Here is a 23,061-nt window from a genome sequence, read left to right as displayed (position 1 = left end):
CAGCCTCCACTCCCAAGGAGATCTCACGTTAGGGCAGAAGATGTTAGAAACATCCCCAGCGACGAAGGACACAGCAGCGCCAGACAGGATACTGTATTCACTGGGGCAAAGCAATTGTTTATTCTACAAGCCAAAGACAAGGTGTTAAGGACACACGGTAGGGTTTGATTCACTCCTGTTTTAACCGTGAGCTAATGATATTTATTAGCCCCTTTTCCCTTGCGCATTGCTTTAAAGACCCAGACAGAACCGCCTACCCCTTCTGGGCTACAAAGACTAAGGTACGGATTGGGAGCCAGGATAGAACCTGACATCCTCTAAGCTTCCCGACAGCTCCCGGCGTCAGGACTGGGGCAAGTCAATCTTCTATAGCAGACACAGCTGGGCACGGCCTACACTGGCATGAGAATTGTGCTGAAAGCTTTGATCCGAAGCCCACCCACTGACATTCATGGAACTGTTTCCAGGAGCATGCAGAAGCCAAAAGAGAATCGGCTTGAAACTCAGACCCCAGAGAGCTTTTGTGGGGCTGGCGATTGGAGGAAGGGAGAAAAAAAAAAAACTCAACGCAAAATATTTCTGTGATCACAAACTGAGCTGTTGCAGTCACTGAGCTACAGCGAGCCTGGATTCACTCCCTAGGGTTGCCAGGTGTCCAGAATTCTACCGGACAGTCTGGAATTTGCGCTCTTTGTCCGGTAAAAAAATCAGAGAATACCAGACATGTGCAATGTCCGGCATTTTCTGATTTTTCCGGCTGCGCACCGGATGGAACCTGGCATGGGCGGGGGGGAGCGGTTGGAAGGCGGGGTCACGATCAGCGCTAGGAGCCTGTGATTGCGCAGAACCATGGTGGGGGCGGGAGGAGTAGCTGGGACTCCCCCACCAGGCTTCCGTGCAATCACAGGCTCCCAGCGCCAATCACGGCCCCGCCTCCCAGCTGGGACCCCCAGCCTGGGAGGCGGGGCCGCGATCGCTGCTCTTGGTGCATCAGACTCCCAGCCACTCCCCCCGCCTCCTCCCCACTTCTGACATGCCCAGAGGCGGGAGGCGGGGCCGCGATCGCTGGTCTGTGCCCGTCAGAAGGGGGAGCAGGGGGAGAGGCAGTACTTAGTATCTTTTTTTTTTTTTTTTGCTTGACCAAGTACCATGTGTCTGGTATTTTTTGGGGGACCATCTAGCAACCCTATCGCTCCCCCCTCCCCAAACGCACACGGGGCCAGTTATACGGCACAGCAGAACCACGCTTCAAAGCTGCTGCAACCTGCATTGACTAACTGGTGGCATCCGGACCGCAGAATAGCACCTAGCAGGCTCTGCGCCAGAGCTCAGCTGGCAGGCCAGGAAGGCAGGGCCTGGCCTCGGTGTCTCTAGGAACCCCCTCCCACACAGATCCATGGGACAGTCAATACGATGGCTGCACACAGCACACATGGCAGGCTGTTTGTCCTGCTCCAGGACAAGCCAACCCTCCCTCTAAGCACCTGCCGCACTCCCAGCCTGGCCCAGCGGCAGGATCCCCGGCACAGCAGTGCCTCGTGCTAGTCCTGTGCCATCGGGACAATCGCTGTCAGCTGCCTTGATGCACCCCAGAGGTGGCTGCCTGTTCGTGGTGGGCACAGCCCACTCAGCAAACTTCCATTCCACGTGGTGTTTTTTCCAGGGTTTTCTATTTAAGTTGCTGGGGCCCGGTTTGTAACGACCAAGGATTTTACATGAACATTGAATCAAAGAGGAAGAAACCCAGCTGGAGCTTAGCCCCATCTGCCTGATGATTGGGTAGGGACGTCTACTAATCAGACCCTGCTCTCTCTCAAAGCAGCTGCCTGGAGGAGAGAGAGCATGACCAGGCGCTCAGCCATGCTCCAAACCTCCTCACCCCATGCCCTGCGTGGGAGAGACACACAGCTCCCGCAAGGGACCTTTCGGCTGCTAGCATGGCTTGGCATTGGGTTACCATGGAAACGTGGCCCTGAGCCACTAAGGGCTGAGGCCGGCGTGGGCTCCCTCTGCTGGAAGGGAGCTCGGGTACCCGGCCTCTCCTGCTTGGCTCTCCAGCCCGGCACCGTCCCCAGACATCTCGCCCTGGGTGCCGAGGGAGAGCTCCAGGAGGCAGGGCAGGGGGTCGCTCCCAGCAGCCTCGTCCTGGTGCACCATGACGTGGGCGGGGGAGGCCAGGCCGGAGCTGCCCGAGGCCTGGCTGAAGTTCTGGAAGCTGTCCCGGACTCGCAGGATGTATCTGTGCAGCACGCTGGCCTCGTCCAGAGGGCTGGCAGGGACAGGGTGGGCAGACAGGCTGGGATGCAGCTGTTTCACCTCCGAATGCAGGTGCGACACCGACTGGTTCAGCTCCGTGATACGGTTCCCCAGGTCTGCGAACGAAGCAGAGGCAGGCTGAGCTGAGAGCTCTGGGGCGTCGCTCCACGGACCGTAGCGCAGTGACTCTGCTTTTACACGGGGGGCAGAGCTGGAGTCACTCCACTGAGTTCTGGTTTTAACTGGGTGGGGTGGGGGCCTGGAGCTTGGTATGGATTACAGCAGTTTGTCAGTACTGGAAACATTTCTTCCCATGGGGCTCAAGAACCTTAGATAGTAATGGTCTGAGCTGCACTGTGGGAGCTAAAGGAGCAACTCCACTTAATGGCAGCAGTTGTAGGCTGTTATCCTTCTGAGAAATGGCCCACACTTTGCCAGGGGCTCAAGAACATGGGCCATCTGCATGAACCTTAGGCAGTAATGGCCTGAGCTGCATTGTGGGAGCTAAAGGAGCAACTCCACTGAATGGCAGCAGTTGTAGGCTGTTATCCTTCTGAGAAATGGCCCACACTTTGCCAGGGGCTCAAGAACATGGGCCATCTGCATGAACCTTAGGCAGTAATGGCCTGAGCTGCATTGTGGGAGCTAAAGGAGCAACTCCACTTAATGGCAGCAGTTGTAGGCTGTTATCCTTCTGAGAAATGGCCCACACTTTGCCAGGGGCTCAAGAACATGGGCCATCTGCATGAACCTTAGACAGTAATGGCCTGAGCTGCACTGTGGGAGCTAAAGGAGCAACTCCACTGAATGGCAGCAGTTGTAGGCTGTTATCCTTCTGAGAAATGGCCCACCCTTCACCAGGGTGTAACACCTGCTTCCTCTTCACTCTCATCCTTCCCTTTCTTCACTCTATTTCCCCTTGCCCTTTTCTCCCTTCCAGGCAATCCTTCCTCAGCAGTGTCTCATGGAGTCTTACTCAGTCTGGCCCACCGTGTTGGCCTGGGTGAAGAGGGCTCTCCAGAACTTAGAGTCACAGAGTATAAGGCCAGGAAGGAGCGTGAGCTGCTGCGTATCACAGGCCATGGACTCCTCCCAGCGGCTACATGCTGGACAGAGAATAGGAGGGACCGAAGACCAGGCCAAATCCAGGGGCAGGGTTACCTTTCCTCCTGCTCTCCTCGAACTCCCGCCTGGCCGTGTCGATGTAGCGCTGCACCAGAGCCTGGATCACCTGCAGCCGATAGGAACGGCAGCTCTCCCCACGCAGGCCTTCATCCTCCAGGGCAGCATTCGCCTGAAGAGGGTGGGAACCAGGGTTACACGGGCACTTGCGATGCAGGGGGGCTCACTCACACCCCTGCTCACCAGCCGGCCGCCTGACCGTGCACAGTCCGGGCGGGTGTCATACACCCGGATCACACCACACGATCCATTGTTTACAGCCAAGCACTGAGGTACAACCGCATATGCTCCAACCCCTCAGACAGAGACCTACACCTACAAGATCTTCAACAAGCATTCTGTAAACTGCGATACCCACACGAGGAAGTGAGGAGACAGATTGACAGAGCCAGACGTGTACCCAGAAGCCTCCTGCTACGGGACAAGCCCAAGAAAGAAACCAACAGAACACCACTGGCCATCACCTACAGTCCCCAGCTAAAACCTCTCCAACGCATCATTAGTGATCTACAACCCATCCTGGACAATGATCCCTCGCTCTCACAGGCCTTGGGAGGTAGGCCGGTCCTTGCCCACAGACAACCCGCCAACCTGAAGCATATTCTCACCAGCAACTACACACCGCACCATAATAACTCGAACTCAGGAACCAATCCTTGCAACAAACCTCGGTGCCAACTCTGCCCACATATATACACCAGCAACACCATCACAGGACCTAACCAGATCAGCCATACTGTCACTGGTACATTCTCCTGCACATCCACCAACGTAATATATGCCATCATGTGCCAACAATGCCCCACTGCTATATACATCGGCCAAACAGGACAGTCCCTACGTAAAAGAATCAATGGACACAAATCTGATATTAGGAATGGCAACATACAAAAACCTGTAGGGGAACACTTCAATCTTCCTGGACACACAATTGCAGATCTAAAAGTAGCCATCCTGCAGCAAAAAAACTTCAGGACCAGACTTCAAAGAGAAACTGCTGAGCTACAGTTCATCTTTAAGTTTGACACAATCAACTCTGGATTAAACAAAGACTGTGAATGGCTTGCTAACTACAAAAGCAGCTTCTGCTCTCTTGGAATTCACACCTCCAGATCAGCTGCTAGAAGTGGGCCTCATCCTCCTTGATTGGATCCACCTGGTCATCTCCAGCCTGATCCTGGCCTGCATATTTATTCCTGCCTCTGGAAATTTCCACTACATGCATCTGATGAAGTGGGTCTTTGCCCACGAAAGCTTATGCTCCTACACTTCAGTTAGTCTATAAGGTGCCACAGGACTCCTCGTCTCATTGTCAGAGTAGCTTTCTCCAGGGCTCGCTCTGCAGGCAAGCAGAGAGACAAGACGGGGAACTTACAATGGTGGGAATCGGGGGGAAATCCTGTTGTCTCTTGGGTCTGGAGCAGCACAGGAGCCGGAAGAGGCCCCTGGGGAAGGCAGAAGGACACAGCATCAGAGGGCTGTCACTGACTTAGCCAGCCAGCTCTGGAGATGCGACATTCAAATCTGAACCCAGAGCCAAACGGATACACGATCTGGAGTTGGTTGCTGGTCCCGGCCCCATGGAGAGATGAGCCCCAGGCGTCATGTTCAGCTCCGCACCGTTCTGGAATTTGGGCTCAGGCCCATCGCCCTTCAGAAGAGATTTTATCCCCTGGCTTTTAACTTTTAAAGCTACCAAGCAGGAGACCAGGAGCGTGGGAGACGGGCTGCTGCCCCCCCTTCCACCCCGCCCTGACCTGTGGCCAAGATGCCAGGAGCGCTTGGGGGGACAATCTTCCTTCCACAGTGACTCTTCGCAGCCGGCGTTGGGTGCTGAGCAGCAAACAGGAACCTTTTAGCAACTGCCTCAGTTCGGGTCACTGCCTTTCTACCTGCTGATAACCAGCTCCCCAAGATCCCGCCCTTGCCCCGCCTCTTCCCACAAGGCCCCGCCCCTGTCCCGCCTCGTCCCACAAGGCCCCGCCCCTGTCCCGCCTCGTCCCACAAGGCCCCGCCCCTGCCCTGCCTCTTCTCCCAAGGCTCCGCCCTTGTCCTGCCTCTTGACCGCTTCCTTTGAACCTCTGCCCCTTCATCTCTTCCCCCGGCCACGCTCACTTCTCTGGCTCTTGCCCCAAGATCCCGCCCTCTCTCTCACTCCTCTCCTGCCTCTCCCTTGATTGTCTCTACCAGCTGCCTGTAGATAGGAGGTGGCCTCCACTCTGTAGGGTTGACGCAGTTTCCTCCCGGCACCTCCTCCTGCCCCATCGTCACCAGGCATTTGAGTCCAGTACCATTTAGGGCTCTCTTTTTGACCAGACCTTCCACCGAGCACCTGGCAACCCTCAACAGCAGGCGGACCCAAAAACTGGACTGTCCAGATAAACCCCGAATGGGTGAAAACCCTGCTCTGTATGTCTAACGCGGGCAAGAGTCTGTGGGGGGCTGCTTAGTGTTTTCTATTACCGATGCAACCAATGCTTTCCCCTCCCACGGCAGCCTGGGGACGTGGGCACTGAAATGTACAAGAGATCCTAGAAGCGCTGTGCAGTGCAGATGGAGAGACAGGGCCGAGGACATGCCGAGCGCAGCTCCTGGGGAGTCAGCCCACAGCAAATAGGGTACAACTACCTCCAAAGGAAAGAAATACCAGGTTCAAGGGGGCTTTCATTCTAGACGGAAAAAGAACTAATGCCTGGAAACTGAAGCCAGACACATTGAAATGTGCCATGAGGGCCCAAATAAAACAGTGCGGGTGATTAACTAATGGGACAAACTCCCATTTTAGCAACTGCCTCTGTTTGAGTCACTACCCTTCTACCTGCTGATAACCAGCTCCCCAAGACCCCGCCCTTGCCCCGCCCCTTCCCACAAGGCCCCGCCCCTGCCCCGCCTCTTCCACCGAGGCCCGCCTCTTGACCACTTCCCTGGAAGCTCTGCCACTAGGGCCAGAGCCCTTTTGAAAGATGCTTTAGTGAAACACGAGTTATTGGGCACAGTACAGGGGTAAGCCCTGCTCTGTGCCATAGAGCAGAGCCAACGACTGGTCCACGGACTAGCACCAGTCCCTGAGATGTCCCTGACATCAGCAATGCTCAGGTATGGAAAAGGTCAGGAAACACTGCCACATTGGAATCACACGAGAGGTTCTAATGGTCCCTGCTGGCCTTAAAATCTAGTAATATGTGAATCAACTCCCTGAAACTGGCGTGCCAAGGGAGCAGTGCTCCATCTGCCTGCATCACGTCCTTCCTACACATGTCTAGGTCTCCTCAGCTCTCTTGGACAAACCGCGAGGGAAGTGCGGAGGAACATTTCCAAAGGAACAAAGCATTTACGTGAAACAATGAAAACAGAAAGGGAGTTTTGTCCACTTTCCCCCAACTTTTTGTCCCTGAAATGGAGGAGGGAAAGGGAGAGAAAGTGAGACAAACTAGTCAAAAAATTAACACGTTTTCAGTTTTCGGCAAGGGGCGGAGGGTAACACATTTTTTAAACTTCCAAAAAAACCTCACCTTCATATTTTCATCACCACGTTCCACTGTCCAAAAAAAATGCATTTTGGGTTGAAAATAGATTTGAACAAAACAGTCAGCTGATGCAGCTCAGAACTGACTCTCTTTGCAAACGCTTCGGGGGTAGCCGAGTTAGTCTGTACAGGAAAAAACAACAAATGGGCTGGTAGCATGTTTTGTTCGTCTATACAGTGCCACCAGTCCATATGTTGTTTTTTTCTCTTTGCAAAGTAGCTGTTCCCCCAGGACATGAAAGGCTGCTGGCTGGATGACCTGGTGGGTAAGGCCTTGAATGGGGACTCAAGAAATGTGTGTTCAATTCCTTGCTCTGCCACAGACTCCCTGTGTGACCTTGGGCAACTTACTTATCCCCCTGTGCCTCAGTTTTCCACCTGTACAACGGGGATTACGCTTTCCCTGGCTCACATGGCTGAGCTAACATCTCAGAGGGGCTTTTGTGCTGTGGAGACTCATTGCACCGCATGGACTGCAGAGCTGACATCACCTGACTGCATAGAAGAGGGACTTCGGCGTGGGAACAATGTTAAATGGTACCGGCAGCGTCAGGCCCTCCCTGAAGTAAGATAGGTAGAGCTTGGAGCGGGCAAACTTCCACTCCACGTCGGCATCATCCTGCAATGCAAACGGGAGAACGCAGTTGGGGTGGATGCGGGGGCCAATCTCATCTCTTGCATGGGGTAGGTAGTGGAGATCTTAGAGGCCACGGAGGACATTTCCTCCAGCCTTTGAGAAGTGCCAAGTTCACCCCATGCTCTCTCAGAGCGTGGCCAGCTATTCTTGTGAGAGATTTGGACTTATTTAGTCTGCAGAAGAGAAGAGTGAGGGGGGATTTGATAGCAGCCTTCAATACCTGAAGGGAGGTTCCAAAGAGAATGGAGAGAGGCTGTTCTCAGTGGTGACGGATGGCAGAACAAGGAGCAATGGGCTCAAGTTACAATGGGGGAGGTCTAGGTTGGATATTAGGAAAAATTATTTCTCTAGGAGGGTGGTGAAGCACTGGGATGGGTTCCCTAGGGAGGGGGTGGAATCTCCATCCCTAGAGGGCAACGTCTACACTGGCACCCTTTTCCGGAAATGCTTAAAACGGAAAACTTTTCCATTATAAGCATTTTCGGAAAAAGCGCGTCTAGATTGGCAGGATGCGTTTCCGGAAAAGCACTTTTTGCGGAAAAGCGTCCGTGCCAATGTAGACGCGCTTTTCCGCAAAAAAGCCCCGATTGTCATTTTCACGATCAGGGCTTTTTTGCGGGAAAGACTACTGTGCTGTCTACACTGGCCCTTTTCTGGAACAGTTTTCCGGAAAAGGACTTTTGCCCGAACGGGAGCAGCATAGTTTTTCCAGAAAAGCACTGATGATTTTACATTAGATCGTCAGTGCTTTTCCGGAAATTCAAGGGGCCAGTGTAGACAGCTGGCAAGTTATTCTGGAAAAGCGGCTGATTTTCCGGAATAAGTGGCCAGTGTAGACACAGCCGAGGTGTTTAAGTCCTGGTTTGACAAAGCCCTGGCTGGGATGATTGAGTTGGGATTGGTCCTGCTTTAGGCAAGACTCGATGATTCCTGAGGTCTCTGCCAGCCCTAGGATTCGATGATTCTATGACCTCCATTCCTCCATGGGCAGCTGTTCTTGTGACCTACCTACCTCCTCCCCCCACATTGGAGCCATAGAACGAGTGAAATGCTATTTAACAGCAGCAACCGCACACATGGGGCAGAGGGACAATTCCACCACTAGGGGTTGAGGCTCTGGGATGGAGGCCGGCTCTGTTCCTGGGCAGGGGCTGCCCTTCCAGGCAGGACTCATTGGTATCACAGGCATGGCACTAGCTGGTGCAACTACTGGGTGTCCCCAGCTGGTGAGTAGGGTCCAATCTGCCTAAGGAGCCCACCCAGGGACTCTTCCCCCTTGTTGAGCAGCCGGGCAGGAGCAGCTCGCTCAGTGACTACTACAGAACAGTGCTCTCAAGGCCACGGATGCATGTGAGGCCCCAGGGGAAAGCCAGTTCTGCTGTGAGAGATACAGCTGTGCCCAGTGCAGGGTGGTCGGCAAAGGGACTCAGACCGACCCGCTGCACAGAGGGGAATTTCACTCTTGTACAGCACCTTCCACCACAAAGGGTGCCCCACATATGCGGGAGAGGGAGATGCAGCCACTTCTGGGGTGGAGCACTATAGTGCCCTCAATAGCCCACAGCAACACGACGCACAACGGGGACTATTTTGATGGGGTTTGGGGGAGGAAGGAGGAGGGAGCTTTGGAGGAGGGAGGGTGGAATTGCCTGATTGTTGGTCAGCACCGGGAGTGCAAGAGAGAAGCGAGACAGCGTAAGAGGAGGCCCATTCACTGTGGGGCCGCTCGGCTTTGGGGTAAGCCCAGGCTGCAGCCGCGCCTTGGCAGGGCGTTCCACGGCCCTCACCTCAATCTTCTGGAAGGAGTTGGTGATCATGGCGATAAGCATGTTGAGCAGGACGATGACCATGATGATGGTGAAGATCCCGTAGAGCCCCCGCCCCACAAACTCTGCCAGGATGTACTGGGGCATGTCCACCACCTGGTGCTCCTCCATCCCGAACATGGTCCAGAACAGGAAGGGGAACGTCTCGTTGAAACTGCCCGAGAAAGGGGCAGCAAAGAGCGGGGCCTGGTTACACGGGGCATGCCCCACGCCGACAAGAACACGCGACAGCCCCAATCCTTGGCCACACTGATGTCAGCAGCATCCCAGGAGATGCAGGATTGGCCTGTGTGTCCACTAGACCTTCCCGGGCAAGTCCTGGGGCCTGCAGGAACCTTTAGAAGGCCTCTGCCAGCAGACGCCTAGGCCCCCAGCAAGGTTTCCTTGAGAGGCAACCTATAGTTTCACCCCATTGTTCCTTGTTAAATCCTCACCAGCCCCCTGCACAACCCACGTCCTCCTGAAGTGCCCAAAGACCCAAAATACGTAATCACACCCTCATCGGTCGCTCCCCACTGGGCTCCTTGGAATCTCTTTCAACTGAGAAACCAGGTCCCCCATTTCCACTGCAGGTGTCACCCGCACAGGACCCCAAAGTGCTGCCCCACGTGGCTCCCCGCTCACGCTACAGCCCCCATTCATGGCGTTGGCACATGAGAGGCCAGGGATCGCCTGGGCAGGCCAGGGACCTTAGAGCCTCTCTCAGCCTCATGGGTCACTTTCCGAAGCATCCGGCCCGGCTCAGCCCTGCCCCGGTGGTCCCCGCAGTGCAGCTGGGAGCCCTCGGGAGGCCTGCGCGAGGCCGTACCTCCCGAGCCGCTGGGCCTCCTGGTAGTAAACGTAGGTGTTGTTGAGTCCGCACAGGAACGCCGTGAGAACGATCATGAGGATGAAGATGAACCTGTGAGAGAAGCCCAGAGAGGTCAGCGAGGCCGGGAGCCCCGGGGCCAGACCTGTCGGAGCCTGGCCGGAGAAGGTCCGTTCACAGTGGGGATGTGTCCAGCTCACACACCCGCCAAGCCCCCCTCCAGCCCCGACACTGTCTCCACCAGCCCCTTGCCTCTCTTGCATTAGGTACGTGGATGCTGTGGCGCCTGCCGGTGTAACCACGTCACCGCGGCTCTGCCGGCATAACCCCTTCGTAGCCATCAGCCACAGAAGGGGGTTTTCCGTCGCCGTGGGAACGGAGCTTCCCCGAGCGACAGCAGCTACATCACGGGACACGGCCCTCCTGTGACCTAGCCGAACCTGCACCTGGAGCAGGCTGCACAAGCAGCTGGGTCCAAGGGCCGGTTTTTCACACCCCTACTCTGATGTCGGTACGGCAACCTAAGTATAGACTGAGACTCATGCATGGGTCCGATGGAGCCAAGGGATCATGCCAGGGCCACATGGATGGCAGCTGCCTGTGAATGATACGGGGTGCCGGCCCCCGCAGCTGCCCAGGACACCCTAATGGCCAGGTGGCAGGACTTGTCCCCTGCCTGACCTCAGGCGGGCAGGGGTTCCCGGAGCAAAGCAAAGGCTAAATTCTGCCAGGCCTCCTCAGTCCGATTTCAGTCCTTAGCCTCTGTCCATCCCCCTGGCGTCAAAGCAGGGCTCCTCTCTAGCTTGTGACATCAGCAAAAGCTGTCGGCACTTAACACCCTGCAAGATCAGACCTTGTGTGTGGGGGGGAGGGGTTCCGGCCCCTTGGCCCAGACCCACCATCCAGCTCCGTTTAGGGACAGTCTGATGGGGCCATGATGGGGAGGTGACCTCGGGGGGGCAGAAGGGAATCAGCCCCTACCGGATCATGTCGTCGATCATCTTCCCGATGGAGATCTGCAGGGTGCCCAGGGACTCGTGGGCGGGGAGGATGTAGGCCAGGCGGGTGAAACTCAGCATGCTGGTCACCGCAAACAGCACCTCGGCAACAAACTGGGGGTCTTCGGGGTGCCACTCATGCCGTGCTGCACACGGGGAGAGAAAACTCAGAGACACGGAGCCGGAAGGAGAGGGAGTCTGTGTCATGCGGCCTAGCGGGTAGAGCGCTGGGACTGAGGGACTGGGACTAGTCTTGGCTCTGTCACTGGCCTATGGGGCGAGTCCCTTTCCCTACCCTGTGCCTCAGTTTCCCCATCTGTAAAATGAGGATAATGCCACTGATTTGCCATGAAAGGCCCTATAAAAGCACCTCCAATTGCCATTCCAGAGTAGGAGCCACGCTCCAGAGCCCGGGTCGGGCTCTTCCAACCCCTTCCTCCATCCGTGCTTCTCCAGGAGGAAGCAATCCCAGCCGCCAAGGCATCCCCAGCCTAGCCCGGCTCACTCTCACCCATTTGCCCCCTGAAGAACGGCCTGATGCTGACCCCTGCTGGCAGCAGGGGAGAATTTCCTGCCTCATTCGCACACAGGCATCTTCACCGTCTTAGAGTTCATGGCGTTTTCTTGCTAAATGCAGCTTCTCTGGCAGCATCAGTAAATACAAGGGTGAGGGTGAGGGGGGTTGTACTCAGAGCGCCGCTGCGACAGGGGAATGACGCTTCCCAGCTTGCGAGGCCACAGAGGTCCCCACCCCATCTCCAGTCTAACGCAGGCTGGAGGATCGGAGTGTGGGGGCTGGGGAAGGAGCCCACACAGGTCACAAAGCCGCTGTCCCCTCCAGCACCAACTGGCCTGCTTGCTGGGAAGAGGCCCAGGAGCAAATAGGCCACAGAGCTCCTCTGCCCCTGAGAGAGGGGGTCCCACCGGTGGGGCAGCGAGGGGGGAAGAGGGGCCATGCAGGACACCCACAGTGCAGCACTGACAGGCCAAGCAGGGGGAGCAGGGCCAGGCGAGTTGCCAGAGGGATGCCCATATCCAAGGGGGGCCCTCGGCCGCTCACCGGCTCTGGTGAAGTAGTGGCACTCCGGCGAGGAAGGGTCCCGGCAGTGCAGATAGCCCCGCCCAGCGACCAGCACCCGCAGCGCGAAGGAGGCCAGGTACAAGCTGAGGATGACGATGTCCAGGCAGTTCCAGCCGTCCAGGAGGTAGCTGCGCAGCCCCTCGATCCACACCTCCTTGCACTCGTACCAGAAGAAGCCTGGGGAGGAGGGGACAGAGCGTGAGCGGCAAGTCCCCTCGGGCTGCCACCTCCCGAGGATGGCACAGAGGGATTCGGGAAGCGGGGGGGGGGAGAGGGCTGGGTAGGATTTGGGAGGTGGGAGGGGGCTGGGCATAGAGGGATTTGGGAAAGGGCAGGGCAGAGGGATTTAGGGGGCAGAGGGGGCTGGGCACAGAGGGTGGGATTCCCTGGAGAACAGACGGCTGGCACAGGGCCCGAGCCCCCTGCTGAGGCCAATGGCAGCCATCGGCGGCTACTCCTTACACCCTGCCCTTCTGGTGTCCCTTGCCTACGCCCCTCCCTGCCAGGTGCAGCCGGCGGCTCCTCCCGCCACCTACCCGCCACCCAGACCATGTGCAGGGAGCTCTCCCACACGCTCTGGTTGCGGCCCAGGAAGACCTCGGGCCTTTGCTGCAGGACCATGGACTCCGCCAGCAGGAAGACGAGGAACCAGAGGTAGGAAGCCGAGTGGAGCAGGAATTTGATCACTGGGATCTTCAGCATTTTGCCAGCCTGCCAAGGAATGCAGAGGCAGCGTCGCACCCCACAGCTGCAAGAGCCCCACAACTGCCATCCCCCCCAGCCCCACACTCCTCCTGGCCCCATAGGGACCCACCGAACTCCACGGGGCTCGGTACAGACACAGTGACTGCCTCCCCTTGAGTGGCCAGCAGGGATCCCACACCACCCCGCAGAGCTAAGGGAGGGACTCTACTAGCAGACAGCAATAGTAGGCTGTTACCCTACTGCAAAGCCACTGCTAGCGGAGGACACAACACACTTAGCCAGTGAATTAAGCAACGATCTCCCCTAGCAGACTGGGGCCCAACACGCCACCTAGAGTCGAGGGGGGAATATTGAAGGAGCATGAATGTGGGAGGAGCCCGGATCTGACACAGATCAAATTCACGGGATACGGGTGGCTAATTCACACCCAGATTGCTGGCTCAGGGCTAGCGTGAGAAATCAGAATTGCAATCACGTGTCCACAGGCCGACCCAGATGAGACCCAGCTCCCTCTGGCCCAGCCTCCGGTCTCAGAGGGCCCCGCGCCACCTGCACCAGAAGGCGATGTAAGAACCCCGCAGTAGCCGGCAGGGGAGAATCTGCCCCGGTTTGGCCGGAGCCCACTCACCCGCGACTTGGGGGCCATCCAGTAGAGCAGGGACAGGAGGGGCATGGTCAGGAAGATGGAACAAGAGACAAAGAATTTCCAGAGGGTGTTGCTGCCGCGCCAGCCCGACAGGCTCCCGCACCAGATGGAGGACAGCACTTGCTGGCAGATGGGATGGGCAACAAACTGATCCGGGAGGGGGTCAGTGGGAAATAAAAGAGAGGAGGGGTCAGTGGGGTGGGAAATAAAATACTTACCCCCCCTGTAGCTTTCTGCTGCCCCAGACCTTTCAGCCCAACAGCCCCCGAGGTCGTACACAGGCACTCTTGGTTGTAAGGAGCCCTCCCCTGCCAGTAGCATGCAGCCACCTCTGGGGTTTAGCCACTGCCTGGCTGCTCTACACAGAGGCTCTGGGCTTGGGGCGAAGGATGAACCAAGTGATATTCTGGTGGGATTGAGAGAGGAATGGTGTACCGGGAACCAGACCCGGGGGTTCACCCCAGGGATCTCATTTGAGAGACGGTGCCCACAGCGCCCCCTAGCCCTATGACGGGGTATTGGCTCAGAGCAGAGCACCGCCTAGGGATGCCAGAGCCCCCCGGCTCCCTGCCTGGACTCACCCTCTTCTGGTTGTAGTTGACAGCCAGCCGGAGCCGGGCGAGGTTGGGGATGCCCTCCTCAAAGGCCTGGCTGTCCAGCTCCTCCTCCTCGCCCTCCCCCAGGTCGTTCAGCACAGCCATCACCTCGCTCTGGTTCCGGCACATCCCCAGCAGCTCCACCGCAAACTCCTGGCTCAGCAGCTCCAGGCTGAGGTACTCGGGCTGCAGGGGTGGGGACAGGCAGGGGAAAAGGGGAGAAAACCTGAGCTCTGGTCCCATCACCTTTCATGGCTGCAAGGGCTTTCCTAGCACTCTGTCTCTGGTCTGTCACAGCCTTGCCGCCTTCATTCCTGCTGGAGCTGGACCTGGTGACTTCTCGAGGTCCCTTCCAGCCCTGCATGTCTGTGCGTGTATGACCTGAGTCAAGAGGCACCATTTCTAGGGGGCCCTACCCATAACTGCACAAGGGAGTCCTCAGAATGTGAAGGTCACACATTTAAATATGCTGAAATAACTGGTGGAACTCCCTGCTGCATGCTGGTAGACGGCAAATAGACAGGTTCAATAAGAGTTTCGGCTCCTGGAGTGAAATTCGCTCCAGTGCCATGTGGGACACTATGCCTAAGGATGTTAAGCAGACTAATCATGTAGTTGATACAATTCGTATTGAAAATGCAGAGGTGCCGGGTCCCGGACCATTGTGGCTCTGTTTCTCCTTCCCTCCCACTCTGCACCACAGAGACGGTACTTGGGGGAATGAGCTTCCTCTAATAAAGAGGCAGCAAGCAGGGGGAGCAAGTAGTCGAGCAGTGACTCAGCTACCAGATAGGCCTAGGCTTATTGTAGTTGACTACTCTAGTCGTCGCTTACATCCCTAACTATGCCCCCATATTCTTACGGAAACAGGCATACTTTGAATATGCTTTATGCAAAACAGGGCTAACAACCTATCATGCAAGAGCTTGCCATCTCCTGAGTGTGCATGTTCTATTCGTGTGCATGTACCTTTCTTGTATGTGAAGTTAGAAATATGAGGTTTGACCCTGTTTATTAATCTAGATTTTATAGTGAAAGCCATCAGTGGGCAAGATACCTCTCGCAGGCCAAATTCGGCCCACCAAGCCACCAGATCTGGCCCATGGACACCCTGCCAAGACCCTCAGGCATGCAGCAGCTGCTGTTTTAAGCACAAGGCTGCTCTGTGTGGCTCTCTGCGCTGGAGGGAAGGGGAAGCTTCAAGTGATCTCCCCACCCCCAGGCCAATCCTTAGCTCCAGGAGGGCTGGCCAGCACCTGGGAACTAAAGGGTTAACTATGTCCCCTGTCCCTAGCCAGGTATCTGATCAGCCAATAACAATGCAAGAAGGGATTTCAAACTGGGACAAAGGCATTTTTAACTTTCCCTCCTTTGTCTGAGTCAGAAGGGGATTTTCTTCCAGGTAACAGGGAGATGGGAGGCTGTCTCTCTCTCTCTCCAAGAAAAGTATTTTCACAATATGTGAGTAGAGAAAAGTTAGGTAACCTGTCAATCATAGAATCATAGAATAATAGGACTGGAAGGGACCTCGAGAGGTCATCGAGTCCAGCCCCCCGCCCTCAAGGCAGGATCAAGCTCCGTCTACACCATCCCTGACAGATGTCTATCTAACCTGTTCTTAAATATCTCCAGAGAGGGAGATTCCACCACCTCCCTTGGCAATTTATTCCAATATTTGACCACCCTGACAGTTAGGAATTTTTTCCTAATGTCCAATCTAAACCTCCCCTGCTGCACTTTAAGCCCATTACTCCTTGTCCTGTCCTCAGAAACCAAGAGGAACAAATTTTCTCCTTCCTCCTTGTGACACCCTTTTAGATATTTGAAAACCGCTATCATGTCCCCCCTTAATCTTCTTTTTTCCAAACTAAACAAGCCCAGTTCATGAAGCCTGGCTTCATAGGTCATGTTCTCTAGACCTTTAATCATTCTTGTCGCTCTTCTCTGTACCCTTTCCAATTTCTCCACATCTTTCTTGAAATGTGACGCCCAGAACTGGACACAGTACTCCAGCTGAGGCCTAACTAGCGCAGAGTAGAGTGGCAGTGCAGAGTAGAGTCAAGCTTTATTATTTCCTGGTTTGGGAATAAGGAAATGTCTGTGCTGTTAAAAGTGGGTTTTTTCTTTCTTTTGTAACTAAGTCCTGAGCCCTAGGGATTCCCCTGAGTATCTAGATTAATTGGTGACTCTTTTCATCTAGCCACGTTATTATGCTTGCAACTATGGTATTGTTTTGATAATACACGTTTGTTTTCTTTTTCTAATTAACCTGGTATTGGTTCATTTCCGTGTCCGGGAAAATCTGTCTGTGGGTGTCTGCATGCCTCTGACTAGGGGGCAACTACCACAGACTTCAGCTTGTATTTTCTCTTTTCTTTTTCAAGCTCTTTGGGGGAAAGAGCTTGAGGTACCCCTGAGGTTTTTAGGGAGGAGGTTTCCCAGGCTGACCTCTTCCCTGGTTTCTTTGGAATACTTGGGTGGTGGTTTTATTCTCCAAAGTCCGGGTATTAGGATTTTGGGGAGAAGTTTTTGTACCAAAGCCTGTAGAGATCAGCTTTTGGGGTGCTTTTGCAGGACCCCACTTCAGCATTGATCGTGCCAGAATGGGAAACAGCCTTGTCACCCTGGGGGAGGCAGAACCTGGCACCGCAGCTGCCTGTGGAAGAAGGGTGCCCAGAGTGTGGAGCGGAGACCCCAGGCGCAGCATGGAGACCGCGGAGAGCCTGACCTTGAACTCGGGCTCCTTGCAGGAGAGGCGCTGCAGCTCTCGGCTCAGCTTGAAGGCGGTCAGCATGGCGTCCTCGCTGGCGATGGAGAAGTAGGCCCGGCTGGCAATGCCCTTGTAGGTGTTGATGCGGGAGAGGGAGAACTTGAGCAGGTCGTACCTGCGGCCGTTGCTGCACTCCGGGCAGGTGCAGGAGACCTTGTGGGGCCGGGGGATGGTGTGGCCTTTCCGTATCAGCATGTCCACGATCTCGTAGAGGTCCTTCTCGCAGGCCAGGGTGAGCGGCGTCACGCCGGGGGCGAAGCGGGAGTGGTCGATGGAGTGGTCGAAGAAGGCCAGGGAGAAGGACTTGATGTCCATCTTGATGCTCTTCTCCTGGTCCAGCCGCTCCAGCAGCATCTTCACCCCCTGGGGCCGGTTGGCGTCCACGGCGACCAGCAGGGCCTCGTGGATCTGGCGGAAGTCGAACCTGACGTGGCGCAGCAGGGCCCTGGTGACCTCCCCGCCGCCCGTGCGGATGGCCAGGTTGAGGGCTTCCCGCCACGCGCGGTCCTCGCCCTCGGCCTGCTGCCGCGGGATCCCGTCGCTCGCCTCCAGCAGATGCTGCACCCACGGCAGGTCCCCCTCCTGGATGGCGTCGAGGAGCTCGGCAGGGAATTTCAGCTTCTTGTTGACTATCTCCCTCCAGCTGGGCTGCTGTGAGGGGCAGAGAGTCAGCACAGCCCTGTGGAGGGCCCCAAGCCGGAGCCAGGGCTTCGGAGCTGGCAGGCCTGTGGCACCACAGCAGCCGCTCCGTGGAAAGCAGCCCACAGGCCGCTGGTGCCCTGGTTGGAGCAGCGGCTCTGACAGCCGGAAGCTGGCAGGCTCCTTTCCAATGAGCAAAATTAATGCTCTCATCCGTTTGGCACGGGCTAGCCCCAGACGGCCAATTTCACATGCCCTTTGCCATATTCCAGTGGCTCCAAAATGAGATTTGTAGGGCTCTCTGGGAATTTTCAGTTGGAACAAACACCAAAATCCTGTGGGAACTGAAATCGCTGGAGCAGACTTCCAGCTCCTGCTCCACAAATCAGCCTCTCCGCTATTCCCCTCACCACCACCCGGCACGCACAACCGCCCGCCGCTCTCCTCCTCCGTCGCCGCCTTGCTCCGCACCTGCTTTTGGGGGCCCTGTGCTTTGATACAATTGGGACTATCCCAATGCTTAGCCCTTTGCCCCCTGCCCGACTCACGTCCGATTGGGACACGACCGCCCACCTGCCTGCCATTCTCCTCCTCGCCGCCGCCTTGCTCCTCACCTAAATTGCAGGGCAAGTCGTGTCCCAATCGTATGCAAGTCGGGACAGGGGACAAAGAGCTACACATTGGGATAGTCCCAATTGTATCAAAGCACAGGGCCCCCAAAAGCACTGGGGCCCAGGGCGGTCACCCCAATTTGCCGTACCTAAGCACAGCTCTGACTAGAGCACGTCTCCTCCCAGAGAGACGCCCCGCATGGAGGGGTCTGAGCCCCCCCGTTTAGCCACCAGAACAGATCTCGCCTAGGAGTTAGCAGCAGGGCGGTACCGCTGGAGCACTCACACCCTGATCTGACCGGGTCGCATCTGGCGCTCAGTTCTGCTGGAGCAAAGCCAGACTCTCTCCACTGAGGCCTGCGAATCCCTCGAGGGACGCTCCTCAGAGCCCCTCCCTGCGGCTGTCACTCGGCTGGAGCTACCCAACTATCAGACTGGCTCACACATAAGGTCTGGAGCTTCTGGCATGCAGTGGTGCTGTCCCATACAGGGAGTGGGTGGGGAGGAGCCGGGGGATGGGCTGGGCTGGCTTGAACTTTCCCTTCTGTCCCCCACACCGCCAGCCCTTGCTACCAGGTAGTGGTTATTTTTACTACCAAGAGGCCCCCAGTGAGATCCTGGCCCTGCTGTGCTAGGCGCTGTCCATACCCACAGCAAGAGCACTGAAGGGTTAACAGCTGAAAGGGACAAACCAGAGTGAGGGTATGTCTACACTACCACCCTAGTTCGAACTAGGGTGGTTAATGTAGGCAACCGGAGTTGCAAATGAAGCCCGGGATTTGAATTTCCCGGGCTTCATTTGCATGTTGCCGGGCGCCGCCATTTTTAAATGTCCGCTAGTTCGGACTCCGTGCCCGCGGCTACACGCGGCACGGACTAGGTAGTTCGGATTAGGCTTCCTATTCCGAACTACCAGTACACCTCGTTCCACGAGGTGTACCAGTTCCACGAGGTGTACCGGTAGTTCGGAATAGGAAGCCTAATCCGAACTACCTAGTTCGTGCCGCGTGTAGCCGCGGGCATGGAGTCCGAACTAGCGGACATTTAAAAATGGCGGCGCCCAGCAATATGCAAATGAAGCCCGGGAAATTCAAATCCCGGGCTTCATTTGCAACTCCGGTTGCCTACATTAACCACCCTAGTTCGAACTAGGGTGGTAGTGTAGACATACCCTGAGGGAGCTGAAGTTTTAGTCTTCCCCTTTGCAGACGGGGAGCTGAGAAATGAAGGGACACGACCAAGGTTCTTCCAGAGAATCAGTGGCAGAGGCAAACCCATGTCCAATAAGGCCCTGAAGTCAGGGAACTGAAATGCCTCCAAGGAGCAAAGCTGCCCCAGGCTGCTCCCTTGCCCACTGTACCATCAGCCCTTTTCAGAACCAGCATCGCCCCCCTGGCTGCTCGCTGCCTCTCTCCCCACTCAGCCCTGCGAGGAAGCACAGGCATGGTGGATGGATGCTGGCTGGAACCCCCTCTCCCTTGATCTCCCCTTTGCACGCTGCGAGGCTGCAGCTCCCTGCTTAACATAACACAGGAGCCTTGGCAGAACCGGCACTGACTTACACCCTGCAGCTAATTAACTCCCCAGGTTTAATTAAGTGCGTGTGATTGAATTCACAGCTTGGCTATTCCCCAGCCCCTCCCCTGCATCAGAGCCAAATGGGGCTGGAAACCAGCCGGGGATGCTCTTTAAAGAACAAAAAAACAAGTGGGGGGAGGGGTCTGAGTGAGGGGCTCCGGAAAAGCTGCTCAGAAAGGCCCTGCCAGAGACAGCAACCGCTCCCCCCACTCCCTCTTTTAAATGTCCAAGAGCGCGTCCATCTGTGAGCCCCAAGGGAAGTGGCTGTGCAGGGCAGGGGAACCCAGGCGGCAACAGGGAGGAGAGGTGGTCCTGGCTGCCCAGTCAGCTCTGCTGCCCACATCTCCAGCCCCACAGATGCCTCAGTGCTTCCCCAAGACCTTTCCGACCCTTCTGCGTGCCTCTGCCCCATTTCTACAGCAGTAACCCAGCAGCTATTACCAGGCCTCGCCCCTGGTTCTCCTGCTCTGGCTTGTAGGTCCCTGGCCGCTCCATGGGGCCCGTTGCGCGCTAGAGCTGGCTGTGGGGAGAGCAGAGGGACCAGGAGAGGGCCTCCCACGAAGCGCTCGGATGGTCCCGGTAGCTGAGACGTGCCTTAGTGAGCGATCGCTGCCTGGCACCCAAGTGGGGCTGAGCCCTGGGCCGAGGTCCCTGAGGAGCAGCCCCCGTCTGAAGCGGCCCCAATGTGGCCGACATCGCTCCTTGAACCTTCCTACTGGGCAGCCGAGTTCACTTCTCCTCAGAGAAGGACACTGCCCTCCCCGCCCGCCCGGCCTGTGTGGCCCTAACGCCACAGGCAGGACAGGTCCCACGCCACAGGCAGGGCTGTTCCTGAGAGGGCTGGGTGCGCTACTCACCATGATGCTCTCCATGGCTGGCGGACCACTCAGCCAGGCAGGGCCGTGCCTTGCCTCGGAGCTGCCAGCTGGAGAGGGCTGGAGGACCAATGCCAGCCCGTCTCCCTCCACCTGCGCAGCCACGGGTGGCTTAGTCCCACCCTCCAGCGCACCGGGCCCTGCCGAGGAGGGGGGGGGAGATGACCAGGTAAGGGCAGCAGGATGCACCGGGCCCTTCCCCAAGGACCAGGGCCGCTCCAGACATGCAGAGGGCAAAATTAACGAGGGCAGCAGCACTCAGCAACCAGCCCTCCCACACTGCTGCGGGGACACAACAGGTGTTTTTCTCTGCTTGTTTTGCTTTCCTGTCAGCATCTCTCTCGCCAGCCTTCCCGGCAGCCTGGCTGGGAGCCAACAGGCCTCTCTGGTGAGCTGCCAGAGGATCAGCGGGGCTACATCCCCCCAGCCTTGCCCCACGACCATTCCCAGAGCAGAGTTGTTTAGAGAAACCGCCACCGTTTTGCCTCACCGAAGTACAGGCCATCAACAGCCACTTACCTTTAGCAACCAAACGTGGCCACTCGTGAAACAAAACATCCACTTAGAACCGACTTGCCACATGCCCCGGTTCCTTTGCGGCTGTTACCTTCCCCTCCTCTCATTCTTTAACTAAGCCCTGGATCAGCTGCTCCATTGTCTTCCCCAGGATCTGACAGGCCTATAACCACCCAGGTCCTTTTCACGCTTATAATATTGGCCCCCTATTCGCTTTCTTGCAGGCCCCTGGCACTTCCTCAGGGCTCCAACTTCCTGAAAACCAGCAATAGGAGCCCAGTGACTCCTCCCTGACTGAAGGATTTAGTGGCCCCTCGCGGCTACACCCCCTCCGCCCTGATCTCTTTGCAGTTTGGGTGCTGGACACCTGCCCTTTTGCTTCCCTCCCCCCCCGGTTTTACAAAATTGGTTGTGGTCAGATCAGTGCCAAGGAATGTGGGAGATGCTAATCAGCCCCTCAGCAGTCCAGAGGGGGCTCGGGCAGCTTGGTTTAGCTTCTAGGATCTTAGAGAGAACCTGGGGCTGGCCCACAGCTGACAGAAAAGTGTCTCTGTGCGGACGCTGACTACACTGTCACCAGCTGCCCGATGCCCTGGCAGGATCCTGTAGCTCTCAGAGCTCTGCCTCTCTCTGAGAACACCCACGTTCTGAAACTAGCCATGGGTTGCCAGGTGTCTGGAATTGGTGGGCAGATTTAAAGGTACAGTGACTTTTTTTTTTGCCCTTTTTTTTTCCCCTCAACAACTTTGGCCCCTTTTATTTTGCTCAACCAATTTTTCTTCCCCGCCATGTTTGGTATTTTTTGTGAAAGTATCTGGCAACCTTACAGCTGGGAGGCCAGCTGGCTCACAGGACAGTGCCCTGCTAATGACCCGCACTAATCCATCCTGCCTAAACCACATCAGCTTCCTGGGCTGAACGTCTCTCAGCCCTGCTGGTGCCAACAAGCCACGTCAGCTCCCCAGAGACTCAGGAGGCAGCTGTGTGTGTGTTTGCCTGTCGGTTACCTACCGCCCTCCTGCAAGTGAGAAGCGGGCAGAACTGGGAACCCTTCCAGATATACCCCTCACCAAGAGGGACAGAGATCTAAATACAGGGAGCCATTATTACATGTACTGAATTAGCACTTCTCTTACAGGCCTCTGAGATGAGGTACCCACTGTGCTAGGCACTGCACATGTTAATAGGGACTTCCTACCCTGAAGGCACCCCCAATTCATGAGTGGGAATCGAGGCACAGGAAGATGACATGAGAGGGCAGCACTGGGACCAGAATCCATCAGCCCCTGGCCAGCACCTTAACCACAAGGCTGTACTCCCTCTAATTCATTTACACATTTGACACTATCAGCCTGGCCTTGAATAAGGACATTAACTGGTTAACACACTACACAGCCAATTTCCCCTGCCTTTGACATTCACAATTTCACATCAAAAGCTATGAATGGGCATACCCAGCCCACTTAATTATCTTCATTAGCTCAGGTCCTACAATTGACAGGTAACTGCTTTGGCTGTTATATATCTCTTGGATTCTGTTATTTCCTCTCCAAGTCATTGGATGAAGTGGGTTTTGCCCGTGAAAGGTCATGAGCCTATATATTTTTGTTAGTCTCTACAGTGCCACAGGGCAACTAGTTTTTAAAGTTACAGACTAACCCAATGACCCCTCTGAGACTCACTCTAAACAGTGTCTATAAAACACTCGGCGCTACCCCGCTGGCCAAGAGGGCGGAACAGTCTGCGTTTCCTTCAGCTGAAATGACCAACTCACCCCTGAGCAAAACTCACCATCCTGAAATCAAAACAGC

At 56.2% G+C, this 23,061-nt stretch overlaps 1 protein-coding gene across 1 annotated transcript; it reads right to left on the bottom strand.

Moving 5' to 3' along the window:
• Window positions 1–1,087: 1,087 nt before the first annotated feature.
• LOC102449723 (short transient receptor potential channel 2-like) lies at window positions 1,088–22,971 on the bottom strand. The gene is made up of 13 exons (XM_025186435.2): window positions 21,254–22,971; window positions 16,990–17,682; window positions 14,247–14,447; window positions 13,648–13,812; window positions 12,851–13,025; window positions 12,294–12,491; window positions 11,217–11,379; window positions 10,236–10,328; window positions 9,389–9,581; window positions 7,456–7,583; window positions 4,814–4,883; window positions 3,418–3,550; window positions 1,088–2,372 (listed from the first exon to the last, which is right to left on the bottom strand). Exons 1-13 carry the CDS (start codon window positions 21,314–21,316, stop codon window positions 1,981–1,983), a joined length of 2,667 nt encoding a protein of 888 aa, XP_025042220.2. The 5' UTR covers window positions 21,317–22,971; the 3' UTR covers window positions 1,088–1,980.
• Between the last annotated feature and the right edge of the window lie 90 nt (window positions 22,972–23,061).

The sequence above is a fragment of the Pelodiscus sinensis genome, chromosome 1 (genome assembly GCF_049634645.1).
Source record: "Pelodiscus sinensis isolate JC-2024 chromosome 1, ASM4963464v1, whole genome shotgun sequence".
NCBI classification, from domain to species: Eukaryota; Metazoa; Chordata; order Testudines; family Trionychidae; genus Pelodiscus; species Pelodiscus sinensis.
This window is presented reverse-complemented; position numbering and strand designations above follow the sequence as displayed.

Coding starts and splice junctions, on each gene's coding strand:
- LOC102449723 (XM_025186435.2), bottom strand. CDS start 21,316: ATGTGGCAAGTCGGTTCTAAGTGGATGTTTTGTTTCACGAGTGGCCAC. Junction 4,884..7,455: donor TCCCTCTTCTATGCAGTCAG/GTGATGTCAGCT, acceptor TGCCTTCCCCAG/GGGCCTCTTCCGGCTCCTGT. Junction 2,373..3,417: donor CGAGGAGAGCAGGAGGAAAG/GTAACCCTGCCC, acceptor CTTCGTTCGCAG/ACCTGGGGAACCGTATCACG.